The following is an 18,477-nucleotide window of genomic DNA, read 5'->3' on the forward strand; positions in this document are numbered from 1 at the left end:
AAAATATGTTTTCACAACACACACAGCTTTGGGGACACAGAAAGCAACGGATAACAAAGATCTAATTCTGCTCCAGCAGGAATTATTATATAATTAGATTCTAGATCCAATTTTGCTCCAGATATTCTGACACCAAATGATCCCGGAGGCATTTTCTTTCCAGCTTCATGGCTGAACGCTCCTTCCATCCCACCATGAGACATACTTTCAGCAGGTACAATAAGATCAATATTTATACATCTGCTGATGCAGCCTATGGCAAAGGGTGCTTCAATATGTATTCCATCTCCAAGTTCAGCTCTCCTTCCCTCTCTGGCCAAGTGCAACTGTCAAGACCCTACGCTGCTCAGTATGGCAGTCTTAACTGCTCTTGAAGAGGCTGGGGCAACACAGGGCCTCCCTCCTCTCGGCAACTGAGTGGTGGACCCGTGGTGGCCCAGCACAGCACAGCACTCACAGCTGCCAGTGCCTCACACTCAAGAGTCCAAGGTTCTCAATGTCTCAATGGCTCATTCTCGATGTCAGGCTGGTGACGTGGCATGGTGTGGCACCATGGATGGGCCAGCCGCAGAGAAGGCACAGGAAGGGGCAGAACAGGAGGTGGGGCCAACCTGAAGGGAAGTAATGAGGCAGATGACCCTGGAAGAGGTGGGCCTCTAGGGAACAGGCAGGTCTGCCAGACCTGCTCAGGGCTATTTAGGGAACAGCAGGACAGTGATGAGGTGGCTGGCCTAGAAAAAGGTACAGAGGTCCTCCGGGGAGAGGCTCAGCTGGCTGGAGGAGGCTCTACAGGTGACTTAACCCCATCCCCAGTGTATTATCAGGCCATTGGGGAAGAAGCAATGAGAGGAAGGCACTCATCCTAAGGACAGAGCAGCAGCCCTGTGACGCTCACCAGCGTCACAACACTGAAGTAATATGCCCATGTCTGGATCACTGGTTGATGCCAAGTAGAGGGATTGGAGAAGATTCTCCATTCTCTTCTCTTCCTGACCTATGATTTCTCCCTTGTTCACCAGACAGTGGCCCAGCTTCCACCCTTGCTGGTAGTTTAGCTGGACTCACGTCTCTTGAGGTATAGGGTTAGCCAAGGATTACTGTAAAGAATAGAAATGTAAGAACAGCCCTGCTGGATCAGGCCCAAGGCCCATCTAGTCCAGCATCCTGTTTCACACAGTGGCCCACCAGATGCCTCTGAGAGCCCAGAAGCAGGGGTGAGGGCTTGCTTTCTCTCCTGCTGTTGCTCTCCTGGTTCTTGCCTCTAAGGCTGGAGGTGGCCTATAAGCCCTCAGACTAGTAGCCACTGATAGATCTGTCCTCCACGAATCTACCCAAGCCCCTTTTAAAGGCATCCAAGCTAGTGGCCTGACCACATCCTGTGGCAGAGAATTCCATAGATTAATTATGGGCTGTGTGAAAAAGTACTTCCTTTTGTCAGTCCTGAATTTCCTGACCTTCAGTTTCATAGGATATCCCTTGGTTCTAGTGGTGTGGGAGAGGGTAAAAGATTTCTCTGGGTCCACTCTTTCCACTTCATGCATAATTCTATACACCACTATTATGTCTCCCCATAGTCACCTCTTTTCCTAAATTAAAGAGCCCTAGATACTGTATCCTTGCCTCATAATGAAGGTGCTCCAGACCCCTGATCATCTTGGTTGCCCTCTTCTGCACCTTTTCCAGTTCTATAATGTCCTTCTTAAGATATGGTGACCAGAACTGTACACAGTACTTCAAATGTGGCCACACCATCGATTTCTATGAGGGCATTATTATAAGCAGCTTTATTTTCAATCCCCTCCCTAATGATCCCTAGCATGGAACTGCCTTTTTCAAAGCTGCCGCACACTGTCTCGACACTTTCAACAAACTGTCCACCATGACCCCAAGATCTCTCTTCTGGTCAGTCACCAACAGCTCAGATCCCATCAGCATATATGTGAAATTGGGTGGTTTTTCTGGCCCCAATATGTATAACTTTACACTTGCTTACAATGAACTGCATTTGCCATTTTGTTGCCAACTCACCCTGTTTGGAGAGATCTCTTTGGAGCTCCTCACAATCTGTCTTGGATTTCACTACCCTAAATAGTTTAGTATCATCTGCGAATTTGGCCACTTTGCTGGCTACTCCAACTTCTAGATCATTTATGAATAAGTTAAAGAGCACTGGTCCCAGAACTGATCTGAGGGACCATACTTCTTACTTTCCTCCATTGTGATAACTATCCATTTATTTCTACCCTCTGTCTCCTGTCCTTCAAGCAGTTACCAATCCACACATGAACCTGTCCCCTTATTCCATGACTGCTAAGTTTACATTTAGTTTCCAAAAGATCTCTGAACACAGAAGGAGGTTCCAACCCGAAGTGGTATGTTTAGGGATGCCAAAGGACAGATAGTAACTGATTTAGAGAAGATCAACAGAGATGGAAGGAGTATACTAAAAATCTGTACAGCAGGGATGTCAATATCCAAGATACTTTAGAAGATATTCTCTACTTGCAAGAACCTCTAGTAATAACAACAGCCCTGCTGGATCAGGCCCAAGGCCCATCTAATCCAGCATCCTGTTGCACACAGTGGCCCACCAGATGCTGCTGGAAGCCTACAGGCAGGAGTCGAGGGTATGCCCTCTCTCCTGCTATTACTCCCCTGCAAAAGGTACTCAGAGGCATCCTGCCTCTGAGGCTGGAGGTGGCCTATAGCCCTCTCACTAGTAGCCATTGATAGACCTCTCCTCCATGAAGTTATCCAAACCCCTCTTAATAGACATCCAGGTTGTTGGCTGTCACCACATCTTGGGGCAGAGAATTCCACAAGTTGATTATGCGTTGTGTGAAAAAATACTTCTGTTTGCTGGTCCTAAAATTCTTGGCAAACATTTTCATGGGATGACCCCTGATTCCAGTGTTATGTGAGAGGGAGAAGAATTTCTCTCTATCCACTTTCTCCACTCCACGTACGATTTTATAGACCTCTATCATGTCTCCCCACAGTCATCCTTTTTCTAAACTATATAGCCCCAGTTGTTGTAGCTGTGCCTTATAAGAAAGATCCGCTGGGGTTGCCAGAACCTGAGGGGTATACTCGTGGGTCAAATGGGCCGTAACCCAAAATTTGGCTTTAAAAAAGCCAATCTAGTTGCCCTCTTCTGCACCTTTTACAGTTCTACAATGTCCTTTTTTAGATGTACTGACCAGAATTGTACACAGTACTCCAGGTGTGGCTGCACCATAGTTTTATATAAGGGCATTATAATATTAGCCATTTTATTTTCAATCCCCTTCCTAATGATCCAAATTATGGCATTTGCCATTTTGTCGCCCACTCACCCAGTTTGGAGAGATCCTTTTGGAGCTCCTCACAATCTGTTTTGGATCTCACTACCCAAAAGAGTTTGGTATCATCTGCTTATTTGGCCACCTCGCTGCTTACCCTTACTTCTAGATCATTTATGAATAAATCAGAAAGCACCGTCTCAGTACAGATCCCTGGGGGACCCCACTTCTTACTTCCCTCCATTGTGAAAACTCCATTTATACCTACCCTCTGTTTCCTGTCCTTCAACCAGTTTGCAATCCACACATGTACTTGTCCTGTTATCCTATAACTGCTAAGTTTTCTCAGGAGTCTTTGATGAGGAACTTTGTCAATAGTTTTTTGGAAGTCCAGATATACTATGTCGACTGGATCACCTTTATCCACACACTTGTTGACACTCTCAAAGAACTCCAGAAGTTTGGTGAGGCAAGATTTACCTTTGCGGAAGTCATGCTGGTTCTCTCCCAGCAGGGCCTGTTGTTCTATGTGCGTTACAATTTTATCCTTGAGGATGCTTTCCATCAATTTGCCTGGAACTGACATTAAGCTAACCAGCTTGTAATTTCCCAGATTGCCCCTGGATCCCTTTTTGAAAATCGGTGTTACATTTGCTACTTTCCAGTCCTCTGCTACAGAGCATGATTGCAGGGAAAAGTTATATAATTTAGCAAGGAGGTTGGCAATTTCACATTTGAGTTCATTGAAGACTTTGAAGACTCTTGGATGGATGCTGTCCAGCCCTGGTGATTTGCTAGTTTTCAGTTTTTCCAGAATGGGAAGATAAAGTTAGATCAGCACTCCGGTCATTACTAAGTCGGAAAACTACAGGAATTGATGGAATAGCTATAGAAATATGGCAGGCAACAGAAGAAGAATCAGTCAAGAATCAGCCAAACTATGCCAGCATATTTGGAGAACAACACAGTCAAGAGGACAGTCTACAAACACATACCAAAGAAAGGAGACTGTCCAGATGGCGCAAACCATCATACAATTTCACATGCTAGCAAAATAATGCTCTGGATCATCAAACGCAGATTAGAGCCCTACGTGGAAAGGGAAATGCTGGATGTTCATGCTGGTTTCAGAAAAGGCCAAGGAACAGGAGACGTCATTGCTGATGCACACTGGATAATTGAGAAAGCCAATGAATATCAAAAAGAAGTCAATATGTGCTTTATTGATTACAAAAAAGCATTCAATTTTGTCAACCATGTCAAGTTGTGGAATATCCTTAGGAAAATGGGTGTCCCAGAACATCTCATTGTTCTCATGAGAAACTTATACACAGGACAGGAAGCTACAGTCTAGATGGAACATGGCAAAACAGACTGCTTCCAGATCGGCAAAATAGTAAGACAAGGCTGGATACTTTCTCCTTATTTATTCAATTTATATGCTGAACATATACTGAGAGAAGCTGGATTGGAAGACGATGAGCATGGTTTTAAAGTTGGAGGAAGAAACATCAATAACCTGCACTATGCTGATAACACCACCCTGATAGCTGAGAATGTGGATGATCTGCAAGTTCTAGTTAACAGTCAAGGAGCACACTGAAAATTTGGGACTACAACTAAATTTAAAGAAGACTAAACTTATGACAACGGGTACAGCAACCAGCCTCAGAATTGACAATGAAGACATTGATGTGGTGGATAGCTTCGGCCTTTTAGGATCGACCATCAACAGTAAAGGATCCAGCAGTCAAGAAATACACCACAGACTAGCACTTGGTAGGGTTGCAATGAAGGCCTTGGAAAGGATATTTAGATGCCGTGACATGTCTATACCTACAAAGATTAGAATCATTCAGACAATGGTTTTTCCTTTGACACTCTATGGATGCGAAAGCTGGACTTTGAAGAAGTAAGATAGAAAAAATATTGATGCTTTTGAACTTTGGTGCTGGAGAAGACTTTTGAGGATACCATGGATAGCCAGGAAAACAAACCAATGGATCCTGGAACAAATCAATCCAGAATTTTCACTTGAGGCACAAATGACCAGGATCAAACTATCAAACTTCGGACACATTATGTGAAAACCCAGCAACCTTGAGAAGTCCATAAGGCTTGGAAAAGTTGAAGGAAAGAGAAGAAGAGGACGACCAGCAGCAAGGTTGATGGACTCGATTATGACAACAATGAATGCACCACTGAGAGACCTTAAAGGCCAAGCTGAAGACAGATAATCCTGGAGAGAATCTATCTATGTGGTCACTAAGAGTCGACACCAACTTGATGGCACTCGATCAATTAATCAATCAAGTTTACATAAGAGCCTTTGGTGTGGAACATTGTCAAAAGCTTTTTGAAAGTCCAAGTATATTATGTCAACCAGATCAGCTTTGTACACATGCCTGTTGACACTCTCAAAGAATTCCAAAAGGTTAGTGAGGCAATACTGCTAGGACAGAAGCATCTGGCTTAGGGAGAAAATGGGAGATGCCTTCTAGACCAACCAAATGTCTTTTTTCATCAAGAAAACTGGCTCCTATTGAAAGGAGTATCTCTACTTCCTAGACCACTGTCTGGGCAAAAAGCAGGAAAATTCACAGATATGGAAAATCCTTTGTTCAATCATCTGAGCCTCCACTTGCAGTCTGAAGTGGTACAACGCAGACATGAGTACCACCTCACCGAGGCCTGTGTCAAACCAGAAATGCTGGGTCAAAGTTAGATGCATGCATAATCCTGGATCTGCAACAAGTTTCACCTGCAGGTGCCTCTCCCCAAATCCCTACACTATCTGAAATGGAAAAGGCAGGGAGTGAGGAACTGGTGAGCACCAGGGAGTAGAAGGATCCTCTGTTTGCTAACTGGCTCGTTGACTTTCTTCCTATATTCCAAAGATCAGTATGGAACCAGACCAAATGAGAGGAGAGGAGAAGTCATCCTCTTCTTACTCTTCCCCTCCAAGCTATTCCAAGAAGCCCAGAGAGTAAGGAGAGAGACCAGGGGATGGCAGCTTAGGCTAGAGGCAAAAAGCACTCAAATGTATGATGTTACCTACTTTAAAAGGCACCTCTTTGCTCAGTTAACAGGAATCAAATGATGTACTTGTTGATTATGTTTGAGCCTTTAGATATTTAATAAACAAAAATTTCTTTTTCAGCTTACCAAGCAAAGTTAAATTCTTCTCAAGCTTAATGGCAGATTCTAGGAGCAACTCTTCCCTACGGTCTATGCTTTTTTCTGCTAAAATATGTCCTTGTAACCATTCCTGGTATTCTTCATTGGTCATCATCTGCAGAATCAGCAAAAATATATACTGGTCAAAACCAAACCAAACCAAACGTTTGAAAATTGCAAACCAATGTTCATCATTCAATCAATCAAATATCTTGATCACATTTAAAATACTGGCGGACATACCATGCGAGGAACATGGGCACCCCTATGCACCTGTAAGCACTGCCAATGGGGTTGTACAGGAGGGAAGAAGAGATCTGTCATAAGTATTCCATGAATGCAGTTGTGCAACCTGGTGGCCATTATTTCTAATGGATGTCGCATCACGCAACTGTGTTCACAGAACACTTACAACAAATGTTATGCTGTAAACCACCTAGAGACTTCAGTAGTGGGTAGTATACAAATTTATTAAATAAAAATAAAATGCTCCTGCCGTGCAGCATAGCCCCATCGGCAGTGCTTACATGCATACCGAGTGTAAACTCTGTATAGATGACAAATGCTACAATCACCCATGTTCCCTTGCACAGTATGTATACAACTGACTCTTTTTTAAAAAAAGCCTTTATGGTTGCACTTTCTCAACTTTCATACTATTTGGCATATCTCCAATTATGAGAGCTAGAAACTAGTCATGTTCACAGAACCGGCAATGGCCGGTTTGGCGGTGAGTGTGTTGATTTACCTTAGAGGATCAGGGAGGGCGCTCTTCCCCACCCTCACCCCCCACCACGTTTGCCCCTCTGGCGCTGTGCTTAAAAACGGTCCTGCACAGTGTTCCCTGCTGACCCAGGCCACGCAGAGGCCCATTGCACAGGAGTGGCAGCCTCCAAAATGGCCACGCTGCCGGGGGAAAGGCTCAAACAAGCTGAAGAATGGCTGAATAGGCTGGTTTTGAACAGAAAGGAGGTTGGCAGGGGGAGGGGGAACCTCTGTGGAGTCCCCCGCAATCTTGGAGAACAACCCCGGAAGGAGGAATTTTTAAAAAATATATATTAATTTTTAAAACCCCAAAAAACTCGTGAACCCCCCGAATGGGGGGTTTGGTCCAGGGTCGGACTGAACAGGGGGTGGTTTGATTTGGTTTGGTCCTGAACTGTTGAACTGAATAGGTTCAGTGTTGAACCTCTTTGCACATCCCTACCCACAGGACTGTTTTTAAGCACAGTGCTGGCGGGGGAAATACGGGGGGGAGTGGGGGTGGGAGGAGGTAAGAGCACCCTCCCTGATCCTTAAAGGTAACCCCCCCACACACACACTGCCAAACCTTCTGAACTGACAGCCTTTCGAACTGGTTTGGTGGTCCATAAAATGCCGAACTGGTTTGTTCACATCCTTACTAGAAACAACTAAAGAAAGAGAGCTCAGAGTCTCATGCCTTCACCAGACCTCAAGAGTAAGTGGTTAAGAATAAAATCCTGCACAAATAAAAAGAAATCTATTTTTTGGTAAAGCGACAACAGTGTAATTTTTAAGGCATTGGCTGTAGAACATCTACAACCAGGGATAAGTTGCAGGCAATGTTACCTATGATCTTTCACTGCCACCTACTGAAAGCCAAAAAGCTAAAAGAAAAAGAAAAAAAGAGGCCAGTTTGTTTTCCCTGCTTACAAGAATGACTTTTCAGGGGGGAACCAGGAAAAATAATGCATAATGATATGAAAACAAAATTGCTAAAGATGCTACAAAGAGTTCCACTTGCACCTATGGGAGTCCCAATGTGCACACATTGTTCTTTGGGCATGCTAAGCTTCCTCATTCACTTCAGTGTGACAGAACTGCCCCTTTCATTGATGTGAATGCGGGAGGGCATTTGTGATGCAACTCCAGCTGAAGATGGGGCCTGTGACCTTGCCTTGAATCTCTGCCCTGTGCCTTTAGTTTAAGACAGAGATTGTTGCATGGCTGCCAGCCACTGCCTTGGGGTTATCTCCTAGGTTTGGGGGAAAGGTACCTGCCTAGTATCAACAGCATCCTATGCTGCCAAAAGGAAAAATGAATGGTCTTCTCAACTCTATGCCATTACTCTTTTTAACACATTACCTTCATAGCTATGCAGAGAGTGCGCAATCCTGCTCTGGCATAATCATCTAAGTGTTTCTGAGTTCTTTCTTTAATTTTCTTCTTTTGTATATCCAAGTTTATATTACCTGAGAGTTTGGAGAAAATTAACAAATACATATGAAAAATACTAAATACAGCATTCTTGTTTGTAAAGGGCATTAATTGGGGTGGGGGTGGGGAATCACAAAACATAAGCACATTTTCCGTTTCAAAGGCAGCTTTCTGTTTTGGAGACTGATGATTGAGAGAACAAGTTAGGTCCACCCATGTGATGGACAGAGAGAAGTGCAAGGCGGCAGCAGCCTTGATATGAGAGCAGGCCAGGAGTCTGCCACAGGGGGCAGAGTGGTTTTGGTAAGCAGTTCATTCTATAGATCCTTTTGAGCAGGCAGGCTAGTACAAATGTGTACTGGCTCCTCACTGCTGTGGACTTATTTGCACGGCTTCTTCAAACATTTGTGTTCATGCTCAAGGAACATGCCAAGTCTCCCGTTTGCTAGGAACAGAGAGACCACACCAGTGTTCCCTCTAACAGGGATTTCCAGATGTTGTTGACTATAACTCCTATAATTCCCAGTCAAAGCTAGGGTTGCTGGGAGTTGTAGTCAGCAACATCAGGGAATCCCTGTTAGCGGGAACACTGGACCACACCTTCAAGAGGAAAGCCTGCCCACAACATTTACTGATGGGCTTTGGTCATTAGAATTTAAGAAGAGCCCTGCTGGATCAAGGCCAAGGCCTATATAGTCCAGCATCTTGTTTCTCCCAAATGGCACAGCAGATGCCTCTGGGAAGGCCACAAGCAGGAAATGAAGGCAGACACCACCTCCTGATGTTGCTCCCCTGCAATTGATATTCAGAGGCATTCTACCTCTGAGCCTAGAGGTAGCCTCTAGCCCACTGTGGCTAGGGATTATGGGAGTTGTAGTCTAACATCATCTGGGGACCCAAGATTGGGAAGCCCTGCATTAGATGTTAACAAATATATTTTTAAGGATTGCCACTGTAATTTGGAAAATGGCTGTCTGTTCCATCACATCCACCATTAGCCAAATGCTCAAGCTTTAAAAAACAATCACTCAGAGACAAAAGGCTTTTGTGACTTTGGTCAAAATACCTGTCGATTCATTCTGCAACAAATCCATGATGACGGAGTCGGCCCCTTTTGTGTACACCATGATTTGGTTTAAAACTGGATGCTTAGTTACGACTGACATTCGTTTCCGGACAGAGTCAAAAGGCAAGATGTGCAACAGCTGAAATGTTAACGTTCCCAGCACGCCCAAGTCTACTGTCACCTGATCAGGATTCCTAGCCTGTAAAGTGCATTTGTAAGCTCTGGCAGCATAAACTAGTGCCGCTTCATCAGGACTCTCCGCCTCATAACACAGCTCATGTTCAAGAGAAGATTCAAGGAGCAATTCATCATCATTCTCTGGTGATAAATGAACACTCTTAGCAGATGAACGCTGATCGTCAGAAGATAGATCCTCAGCTGGTAGATTCAGGAGCACTCTAGTCTCAGCTATACTGTGGCTTGATGAGGCATCAGAGGCCTGACTGGTTTGCTCAGAAGCTGACCGAAACCGTACTTTGAACACTGACAGCTTTTTTGAAAAATCCTTGGGGACCACAATCTGTGCTTCTTGTGGGGCTTGTTGAGAAGGCTTGGGGCTTGCTTTCCAGGCTGTTAACCTCTGAAAGACATTCCTAATTTCATCCAGGTGCATAAGACGTATTCTGGGTATTGAAGGCCTCTACAAGAGAGTAAGGATGAACAAAATAAGCAGACACAAAGGGCATAATACGTTATGGACAGTAGACTGGAAAACCCCTGGATCACAGTCAATGCCATTAAATGCGACGTGCAAAAGGAGCAGAAATGGATTCTCTTTATTCTAAGCCCTTAAGGAAGCAAATCAAGTTTCGGATTTCTTAGGGCCAAGATCTTAATGTTCCTGAAACTTTAAGAAAACAGAGATAAGTCAAGTCCTAACCCCAAGGAGCTGACAGCCAAGAGTCTGTAAGTAGGGAGAGAACAGAGGAAGGGAAGGAATGGGAGACATGAGGCACAAATGCAAACATGTTACACGTACTTATATTTTATTGCAATTGGGAAGGCAGACTGATGATTAATCCAGGAGCGGCTGGTGAGGTCAGTACCGGGGAGAGGTGGTGAGGGCCACCTTTAAGGAATACTAAGCAGGTGCTTACCAGGCTGTAAGCAGCACCTGCAAGCTGCCACGCTCTGCCCGCAATCCCGCACGGGGCAGCGGCGCTCTGCCTGGTATCTGGCATAGCCACATGGCCCTAGCCTCTGCACATGCGTGGAACCTCCACACATGCACAGAGACCAGCAGAATGCCATGGCTGCGCCGGATGCTGGGCAGAGCGCTGCTGCCCTGTGTGGGATTGTGGACGGAGTGCGGCAGCTTTCAGATGTTGCTTACAGGCTGGTAAGCACCTGCTTAGTATTCCTTAAAGGTGCCTCTTGCGCCGCCCCCCCCTGGCACCGCCCTCATCAGCCACTCCTGAATTAAGCAAGCTTTCAGTAAAGCAGGATTCCGTCTGTATAATGGCTACCTTGGTGAGCAAATTCCAGTCAAAGTTGTTCTAAAACAAACGTTTATATAAGATTAGACCAAGCTTGACTTTCCTCCCTGTAATGTAGCAATAGCAATAGCAATAGCACTTACATTTATATACCGCTCTATAGCTGGAAGCTCTCTAAGCGGTTTACAATGATTTTAGCATATTGCCCCCCAACATTCTGGGTACTCATTTTACCGACCTCGGAAGGATGGAAGGCTGAGTCAACCTTGAGCCCCTGGTCAGGATCGAACTTGTAACCTTCTGGTTACAGGGCAGCAGTTTTACCACTGCGTCACCAGGGGCTCTTGGTGTACACAATGTTGTGCACAGGCCATCAAATATCAACCTCAGAGAATGCCAGCTTCCAAACTGACGTTTGCTTTAATTATCTTCTCTGATTCTTTTTGGTTTTAGGGTGCAACCAAGATGCAACTGTCATGTGATAAAAAGCCATTTCAACCTGCCACTCCTCCCATATAAAAAACCACTGCATAAACAGGGAGAATATTCAGAAGTAGTTTTACTTTCTATCTCACTTTTATCCTGCTGTGCATTATGTATAAAGTCACTGGACCATGCAGTTCCACTGAAATATTGGTTTCTTTCCTGCAAGCTAACACGTCAAGCCAATGGAGAAGATAATCATTTATAAATGACAGTTCTTGTATTCTCTCAAGGCAAACAAGACTACAAGGCACAGAAGAGGGTTATTTAAATTCTGCAGTCAGCTGCAGTGGAGCCCCCCCCCCTCACCTTTGCAGATGATGAAACATTAGGTGTGGAGACGACGACAGTGTTGCAAATGGCTAGAGCAATGAGGAATTCCGTAACGTACACTGGCTCGGGGATTAGCTCTCCCATATTAGATTGCACGTAGGATTCGCAAGAGATCTGATTAAATATCTTCACAAGTCGCATGTCTGGCACAACATCAGTCTCCTGTTGGTCAAGCAAGAATGAGGACAGGAAGACTCTTCCGCTTCCACGGCATGTGGTTAAAAACTAATTTTAAAGAAGGCAGAGTGGAGGGAGGGTGGCCTAGGTTTTCAGAGTGCGCAGCGTAAGGAGACTGAAGACAAAATGCTAAAGCCCAAGCCTCTGACAAGAATAGCTGGCACTCAGACAAAGCAACTCAATAGTACTACTCAGGAGTTATTCTACACAATTTCAGAGGAACATCCGCCAAGTTATTTAGTCAGTATGTCAAGCCAGAGTTCTTTATTGTGGATGGGTTACTGTCCACCTGCACGATGGAGTCTCCTTTACCCAGCCTACCTGAGCACGCAGAGTCCGGCCTCAGAGTAGGGACAGGGAGGGGTTAACATCACCACGAGTCTCCTCCATCCCAGGCTGTTTGCCCCTTGTGCTTGCCTCTCTCTGGAGGACCCAGCACTCGCCCTATGCCAGCGACTCATCCCTGGCTGGCTCCTTAAATGCTCCCTCACAGGCTGTGCACCTCCCGCCCCCAATTATGGGGCCAATGCCTCTCTTTATTAGCCCATTATCACTGGCAGCAGTGTTCTCTTTTGTCTCCGCTCTGCCCTCCTTCCCTTCACGCTGGTTATGTCATTCCCGCGTGCCTCCTCCGGAGCTCTCCCTGGCCTCAGCTTGCCCTGCCTTGACTCCCTGTACACAGTGCTGCTCAGCTGAGAGGCCGACCGGGTCTGGGGTTGGTTCCATCAACGTGCCGCCCTCTTTCCTCACCTGCCCTCACCTGCGTCAGACTGCCGCCCGGCCTCGTCCTCGTTGGTAAGGGCGGCCAGACAGTTACTTACGGCAATCTTGTAAATAGCCACTCCTCTGGTCACCAATGGCAAGGAAGCATTGCCTCTTGGTGATTAGGCCGGTAAGCTTTACAAAATGTGGTGTCCCGGCAATCAATTTCATGGGATGACCCATGACATTTCCCGGCAATCAATTTCAATTTCAATTTCCTGGCAATCAATTTCATGGGATGACCCCTGGTTCTAGTGTTATGTGAGAGGGAGAAAATTTTCTCTCTATACACTTTATCCACACCATGCATGATTTTATAGACCTCTATAATGTCTCCTTTTTCTAAACTAAAAAGCCCCAGGTGTTGTAGCCTTGCCTCATGCATGGTGTGGAAAAAGTGGATAGAGAGAAATTCTTCTCCTTCTCACATAACACTAGAACCCGGGGTCATCCCATGAAATTGATTGCCAGGAAATCTAGGACCAACAAATGGAAGTACTTTTTCACACAATGCATAATCCACTTGTGGAATTCTCTGCCACAAGATGTGGTGACAACCAACAACCTGGATGGCTTTAAGAAGGGTTTGTATAACTTCATGGAGGAGAGGTGTATCAACGGCTACTAGTAGGAGGGCTGTGGGCCACCTCCAGCCTCAAAGGCAGGATGCCTCTGAGTACCAGTTGCAGGGGAGCAACAGCAGGAGAGAGGACATGCCCTCAACTCCCGCCTGTGGCTTCCAGCGGCATCTGCTGGGCCACTGCAGGAAACAGGATGCTGGACTAGATGGGCCTTGGGCCTGATCCAGCCGGGCTGTTCTTATGTTCCCCTGCCTTTATGTTATAAATGACTAACAAAGCATAAGGTGGAAGTAGCTTTGTCGGACTGAAGCATAAGATGGAGAGATTCAAGGGCACACTTACAATGGGGCTACTGAAGGCCACCTGCATTGAGGTGCTGCCAGTGCGATAAATGCGGCTTAAAGAGGAACAGTTCACACATGTGCGGCATGAAGATATGCGGCGCAATGACGGGCGGTGCAAAGACTTCATACTTCGTTGAGAACTCTCAATTCTCATGCTGGACAACCTCATTCTTGACAGATGCCTCAGAGAGGGATATACAGAAAGAAGTTCTTCCTCATCCTCTGAGTCAGCTTCTTGATATGCTTCTAGCCTCTTAGCTAGAGAGAAAGAGAGAAGAGAGAAAACTAGAGTTAGCTGAAGAGGAATGAATCCATTACCTGGAGAAATGTTTGTTTGTTTATTTAACATATTTTTATACCACCCAAAACTTGTATCTCTGGGTAGAACAATACAAATGACAACAGAAAAAGTTAAAGTATTACAACTTAAAATTTTAAAACATTGTTAAAAGCTATTAAAACAGTATTTAATTAAATGCCTTGGTAAACAGTTGTGTCTTTAAAGACTTTTAAAAAGTTGTCAGAGATGTGAGCACATCCCAAAGCTTCGGGGCAGCCACAGAGAAGGCCTATCCCTGAGTAGCCACCAAATGAGCTGGTGGCAACTGCAGATGGACCTCTCCTGATGATCTTAATGGGTGTTGGGTTTTATAATGAAGATGACACTCTCTTACAGTACATACCCAGGCCTATGCTGTTTAGGGCTTTAAAGGTTATAACCAAGACCTTGTATTTTGCCCGGAAACTTATCACCACCCATTGTAGCTCTTTCAATATAGGAGTAATATGGTCAATCCGAGATGACCCAGAGACATAGGAACATAGGAAGCTGCCCTATACTGAGTCAGACCATTGGTCCATCTAGCTCAGTATTGTCTGCACAGACTGACAGCAGCTTCTCCAAGGTTGCAGACAGGAATCTCTCTCAGCCCTATGTTGGAGAAGCCAGGGAGGGAACTTGAAACCTTCTGCTCTTCCCAGAATGGCGGCTCCATCCCCTGAGGGGAATATCTTACAGTACTCACACTTCTAGTCCCCCATTCATATGCAACCAGGATGGACCCTGCTTAGCTAAGGGGACAAGTCATGGTCTGGGAGCAAGAGGAAGCAAAAAGCTTGTATTTCTCTCCTAAAGAAGACATCAAACAAGGGAACACAGCAAAGAAATAAACAAACCAATCAACAAGAAAACAAGATGGGAAGGAGAAACTAAGTCTGTTAGGGTTGGAGATTTTCTAGGGTTTGTTTTCTGGCTGGGGAGAAGTGTTTGTGTCTTTGACCAAAGAGTAGCCTGAGTGGGGGATTCCCTCCAGGGGAGGGCCTGCCTCAGCTTGTGGGAGGGGTCACATTCCTGAGCAGAGTCAGTTGCCTGCTGGTCTTGAATACAAGGGCGAAGGCCGAGAGCATAGCAAACAGAGCAGAACAAACAGGGCATTGGAGTTTAGTGGGAGTTTAGCGGGAAGTGTGTGGGGGAGCCTGAAACAAGTCCGCTTGATCAGAAGGAGCCCAATGGGAAGAGAAGGTAAGTACTACTCCCTCCTACATATTCTTGATAAAGGAAGTTTGAACATTTAAATAGCACCAATACAGCTAAGACCTAACTTGCTAATAAACTATCTCCAAATACTGTGAACAGCCAACAAAACCAGTTATGAAGATAGAAAGCCAGCAAGAGAGGGGGCACTTCCCAGTGTATTGTATGACTATTTGCTCCATGGGCAGAAGTCATGGGTGTGTGCTTGGTGCAAGGAGCTCCTGGCTCTCAGGGAACAAGTTCGTTCCCTTGAGACCAAAGTGGCGGATCTGGAGAAGCTCAGAGAGACAGAGAGGCATGCAGATGAGACCGTCAGGGAAGTGGTAGAGGCATCCAAATCCAGGGCTGATAGCTCCTCTGCTGTCAGGGAGGATGAAGGTCTCGGGGAAGGAGGACATCAGTCTGAGGAAGAGGGAAATGCTCATTAGAAGGGACCCCTTCTGTGGACCCCTTCCATGGATACTCCTCTGCGGGGGTGGGGGCCTCATTGTAGTGGATGATTCAATCATTAGAGGTACAGAGAAATGGGTTTGTGACCTGCGTCTTGCCCACACAGTGACTTGCCTGCCTGGTGCGAAGGTTGCGGATATCACGCAGCATCTAGATAGGCTGTTAAGCAGCGCGGGGGAAGATACAGCTGTCGTGGTGCACATCAGCACCAACAATGTGGGGAAATATGGATGGGAGGTCCTGGAAGTGAAATTTAGGCTGATACTGTAGGTAGCGTATTGGAGTCCAGGACCCCCCAAGGTAGCATTCTCAGAAATGCTACCTGTTCCATGAGCAGGTTCAGCAAGACAGGCACCGCTGAGGGATCTCAACGTGTGGATGAGACGTTGGTGCCAGGAGGAGGGGTTTAGATTTGTTAGGCACTGGGATACATTTTGGGGCAAGCAAAGCCTGTACAAAAGGGACGGGCTGCACTTGAACCAAGATGGAACCAGACTGCTGGAGCTTAAAATCAAAAAGGTCACAGAGCAGCTTTTAAAATGCCCCTGTAAAATGCCCCCTATGCCCCTGCTAACTTGGCAAAGAGGCACCTTTTAACATGTTGATTCTCTTTATTTAGCAGGGGGCAGGGGCGTAACTAGGTTGGAGTGGGCTCTGAGACAAGATTCTTAAATGGGCCCCCCCCACCGTCACTGCTTACCTCTCCTTCCTCTGGCTCGATGTCTAAATAAAGTTTCAGTGTGTAACTATTTCGTATTAGAAACTGAAAGAAGGGAGTAGTTGTAAGCAAGCGGTGAAACCGCATTAATTTAAATGATGTAATTAACTCAGTTTATCTTCCAAACAAAAAAAATATGAGGCGGGTGGGGGGGAGGCCAGGATGAAATTCCCAGGAAGAGTGAAAAGGCGCTGCTCAGAGGGACTGATACTGCCTGTTGGAGGATCGCGCCCCGACCCCCCGTCTAGAAATCCCGATGGCCCGGAAATGCTTTTGTCATACACGCAAAGCAGGGAGAGGAAAGAAAGGAGGACAGTGCAATGAAGGACAATTACGTTTTAAAAATAAAGCTATCTGCATCGGCTACACGGAGGCGGCCCGTCTTCCTTGGATTGTGCTAAGACGTTTTGTTCAAACTTCCAACTATCGCAGCTCCCGTCCCATTGCCTCGGTTCACCGCATCCAAAATTAAGCCTCTTGCTGGAGAGAAGAACACGGTTGCTTGTGTTGCAAACACAGAACTCCTAGCGACAGCAGACTCGACGGGAGGGCAACCTTCCCACTGAATATTGTGGTGAAGCCCTTTCGTTTGCAATGCTCAAGATAACAGGAGGCATAGCAATGATGAGCTCAACATAAAGTGCGGGGGCGGCTCTACTCCCTCTACTCTACAGCAGCAGCACAGCAGCAGCAGCAAGAGGAGGCGGAGGACCGAGTCTGCCAGCCACGGCGAGCAGGCGGCGACCCGCTTCCGCACGGGCGGCCGGGCTGGTGGCTGGCTGGCGGGCGCTCTACTCCCAGGCTCCTTTTCGGCCCCCCTTCCCCCCCTCCTTCCTCCTCCCGCGCCCTCTTCTCCTCCTCCAGACCTCAACTGGTTGGCGATGCCGCCGCTGCTTATCGCAGCCTCCCGCAGGGGCTGAGCAAGCCGGGGAGCAGCGCTCCAGCAACAGGCGCGCAGCCAGGCGGCTGCTGCAGCAGCGCTGGCGACAAGCGAGGTGAGCCCAGCACCGCCGCCCTCCCACGGGCAGCAGCAGGCAGCTCTGCTGCGCCCGCCCGCCGCTCTCTTTCCTCGCCGCCACCTCTCTTCTAGCACCCTAACCCTAACTACAATTAGGCAGGGGGAGAGCCTCTGAGGGGCCCCCCCAAGGCGGGGGGCCCCGAGACAACGGCCTCCTCCTGCCTAATTGTAGTTATGCCCCTGGCAGGGGGAGAGTAACTGGCCCTATCTACCCCCAGCACAGTACTGCCAGTGACTGTTGCTGGTGTCTATCTTAGGTTTCTTTTTAGATTGTGAGCCCTTTGGGGACAGGGATCCATCTTATTTATTATTTCTCTGTGTAAACCATTTTTGGAAGGGCTGTATAGAAATCAAAATAACAACAACAACAACAACAACAACAACACCTGTCTGACTGTGTAAACAAGAAATAACAACAACAACATAAGTGGAAAATCAGACATCACCAAGACAACAACAACAACAACAACAACAACAACATAAGTGGAAAATCAGACATCACCAAGACCTGGCAATGCCTTAAGAATGGCAACTTGAAGAAAGAAACAGAGGGTTTAATATTGGCTGCACAAGAACAGACACTAAGAACAAATGCAATAAGAGCAAAAGTCAAAAAATCCACAATAAACAGCAAGTGCTGCCTTTGTAAAGAAGCAGATGAAACAGTGGACCACCTAATCAGCTGTTGTAAAAAGATCGCACAGACTGACTACAAACAAAGGCATGACAAGGTAGCAGGGATGGTACACTGGAACATCTGCAAAAAATACAAGCTACCTGTAGCCAAAAACTGGTGGGACCATAAGATTGAAAAAGTGGTAGAAAATGAAGATGTAAAAATATTATGGGATTTCCGACTACAAACAGACAAACATCTGCCACACAATACACCAGATATAACTGTAGTTGAGAAGAAAGAAAAACAAGTTAAAATAATCG

The 18,477-nt window shown here is 46.2% G+C and overlaps 1 protein-coding gene across 10 annotated transcripts in view; it reads right to left on the reverse strand.

Annotated features, from left to right (window-relative positions):
- ATP10D (ATPase phospholipid transporting 10D (putative)) overlaps nt 1–18,477 on the reverse strand; it is a 120,962-nt gene that overhangs the window by 28,505 nt on the left and 73,980 nt on the right. For all 10 annotated transcript variants that reach the window (XR_008308752.1, XM_053256941.1, XM_053256942.1 and 7 more), the window contains 5 exons: nt 13,817–14,076; nt 11,931–12,116; nt 9,703–10,342; nt 8,565–8,671; nt 6,447–6,573 (listed from right to left, as the gene is read on the reverse strand). Coding sequence is in view for 9 of the 10 variants with exons in the window: in XM_053256941.1 (XP_053112916.1) it covers nt 6,447–6,573; nt 8,565–8,671; nt 9,703–10,342; nt 11,931–12,116; nt 13,817–14,076 (1,320 nt within the window). In the remaining variant the exon portion in view is untranslated. The remainder of the gene's footprint in view (nt 1–6,446; nt 6,574–8,564; nt 8,672–9,702; nt 10,343–11,930; nt 12,117–13,816; nt 14,077–18,477) is intronic.

The sequence above is a fragment of the Hemicordylus capensis genome, chromosome 5 (genome assembly GCF_027244095.1).
Source record: "Hemicordylus capensis ecotype Gifberg chromosome 5, rHemCap1.1.pri, whole genome shotgun sequence".
In the NCBI taxonomy this organism is placed as follows: Eukaryota; Metazoa; Chordata; class Lepidosauria; order Squamata; family Cordylidae; genus Hemicordylus; species Hemicordylus capensis.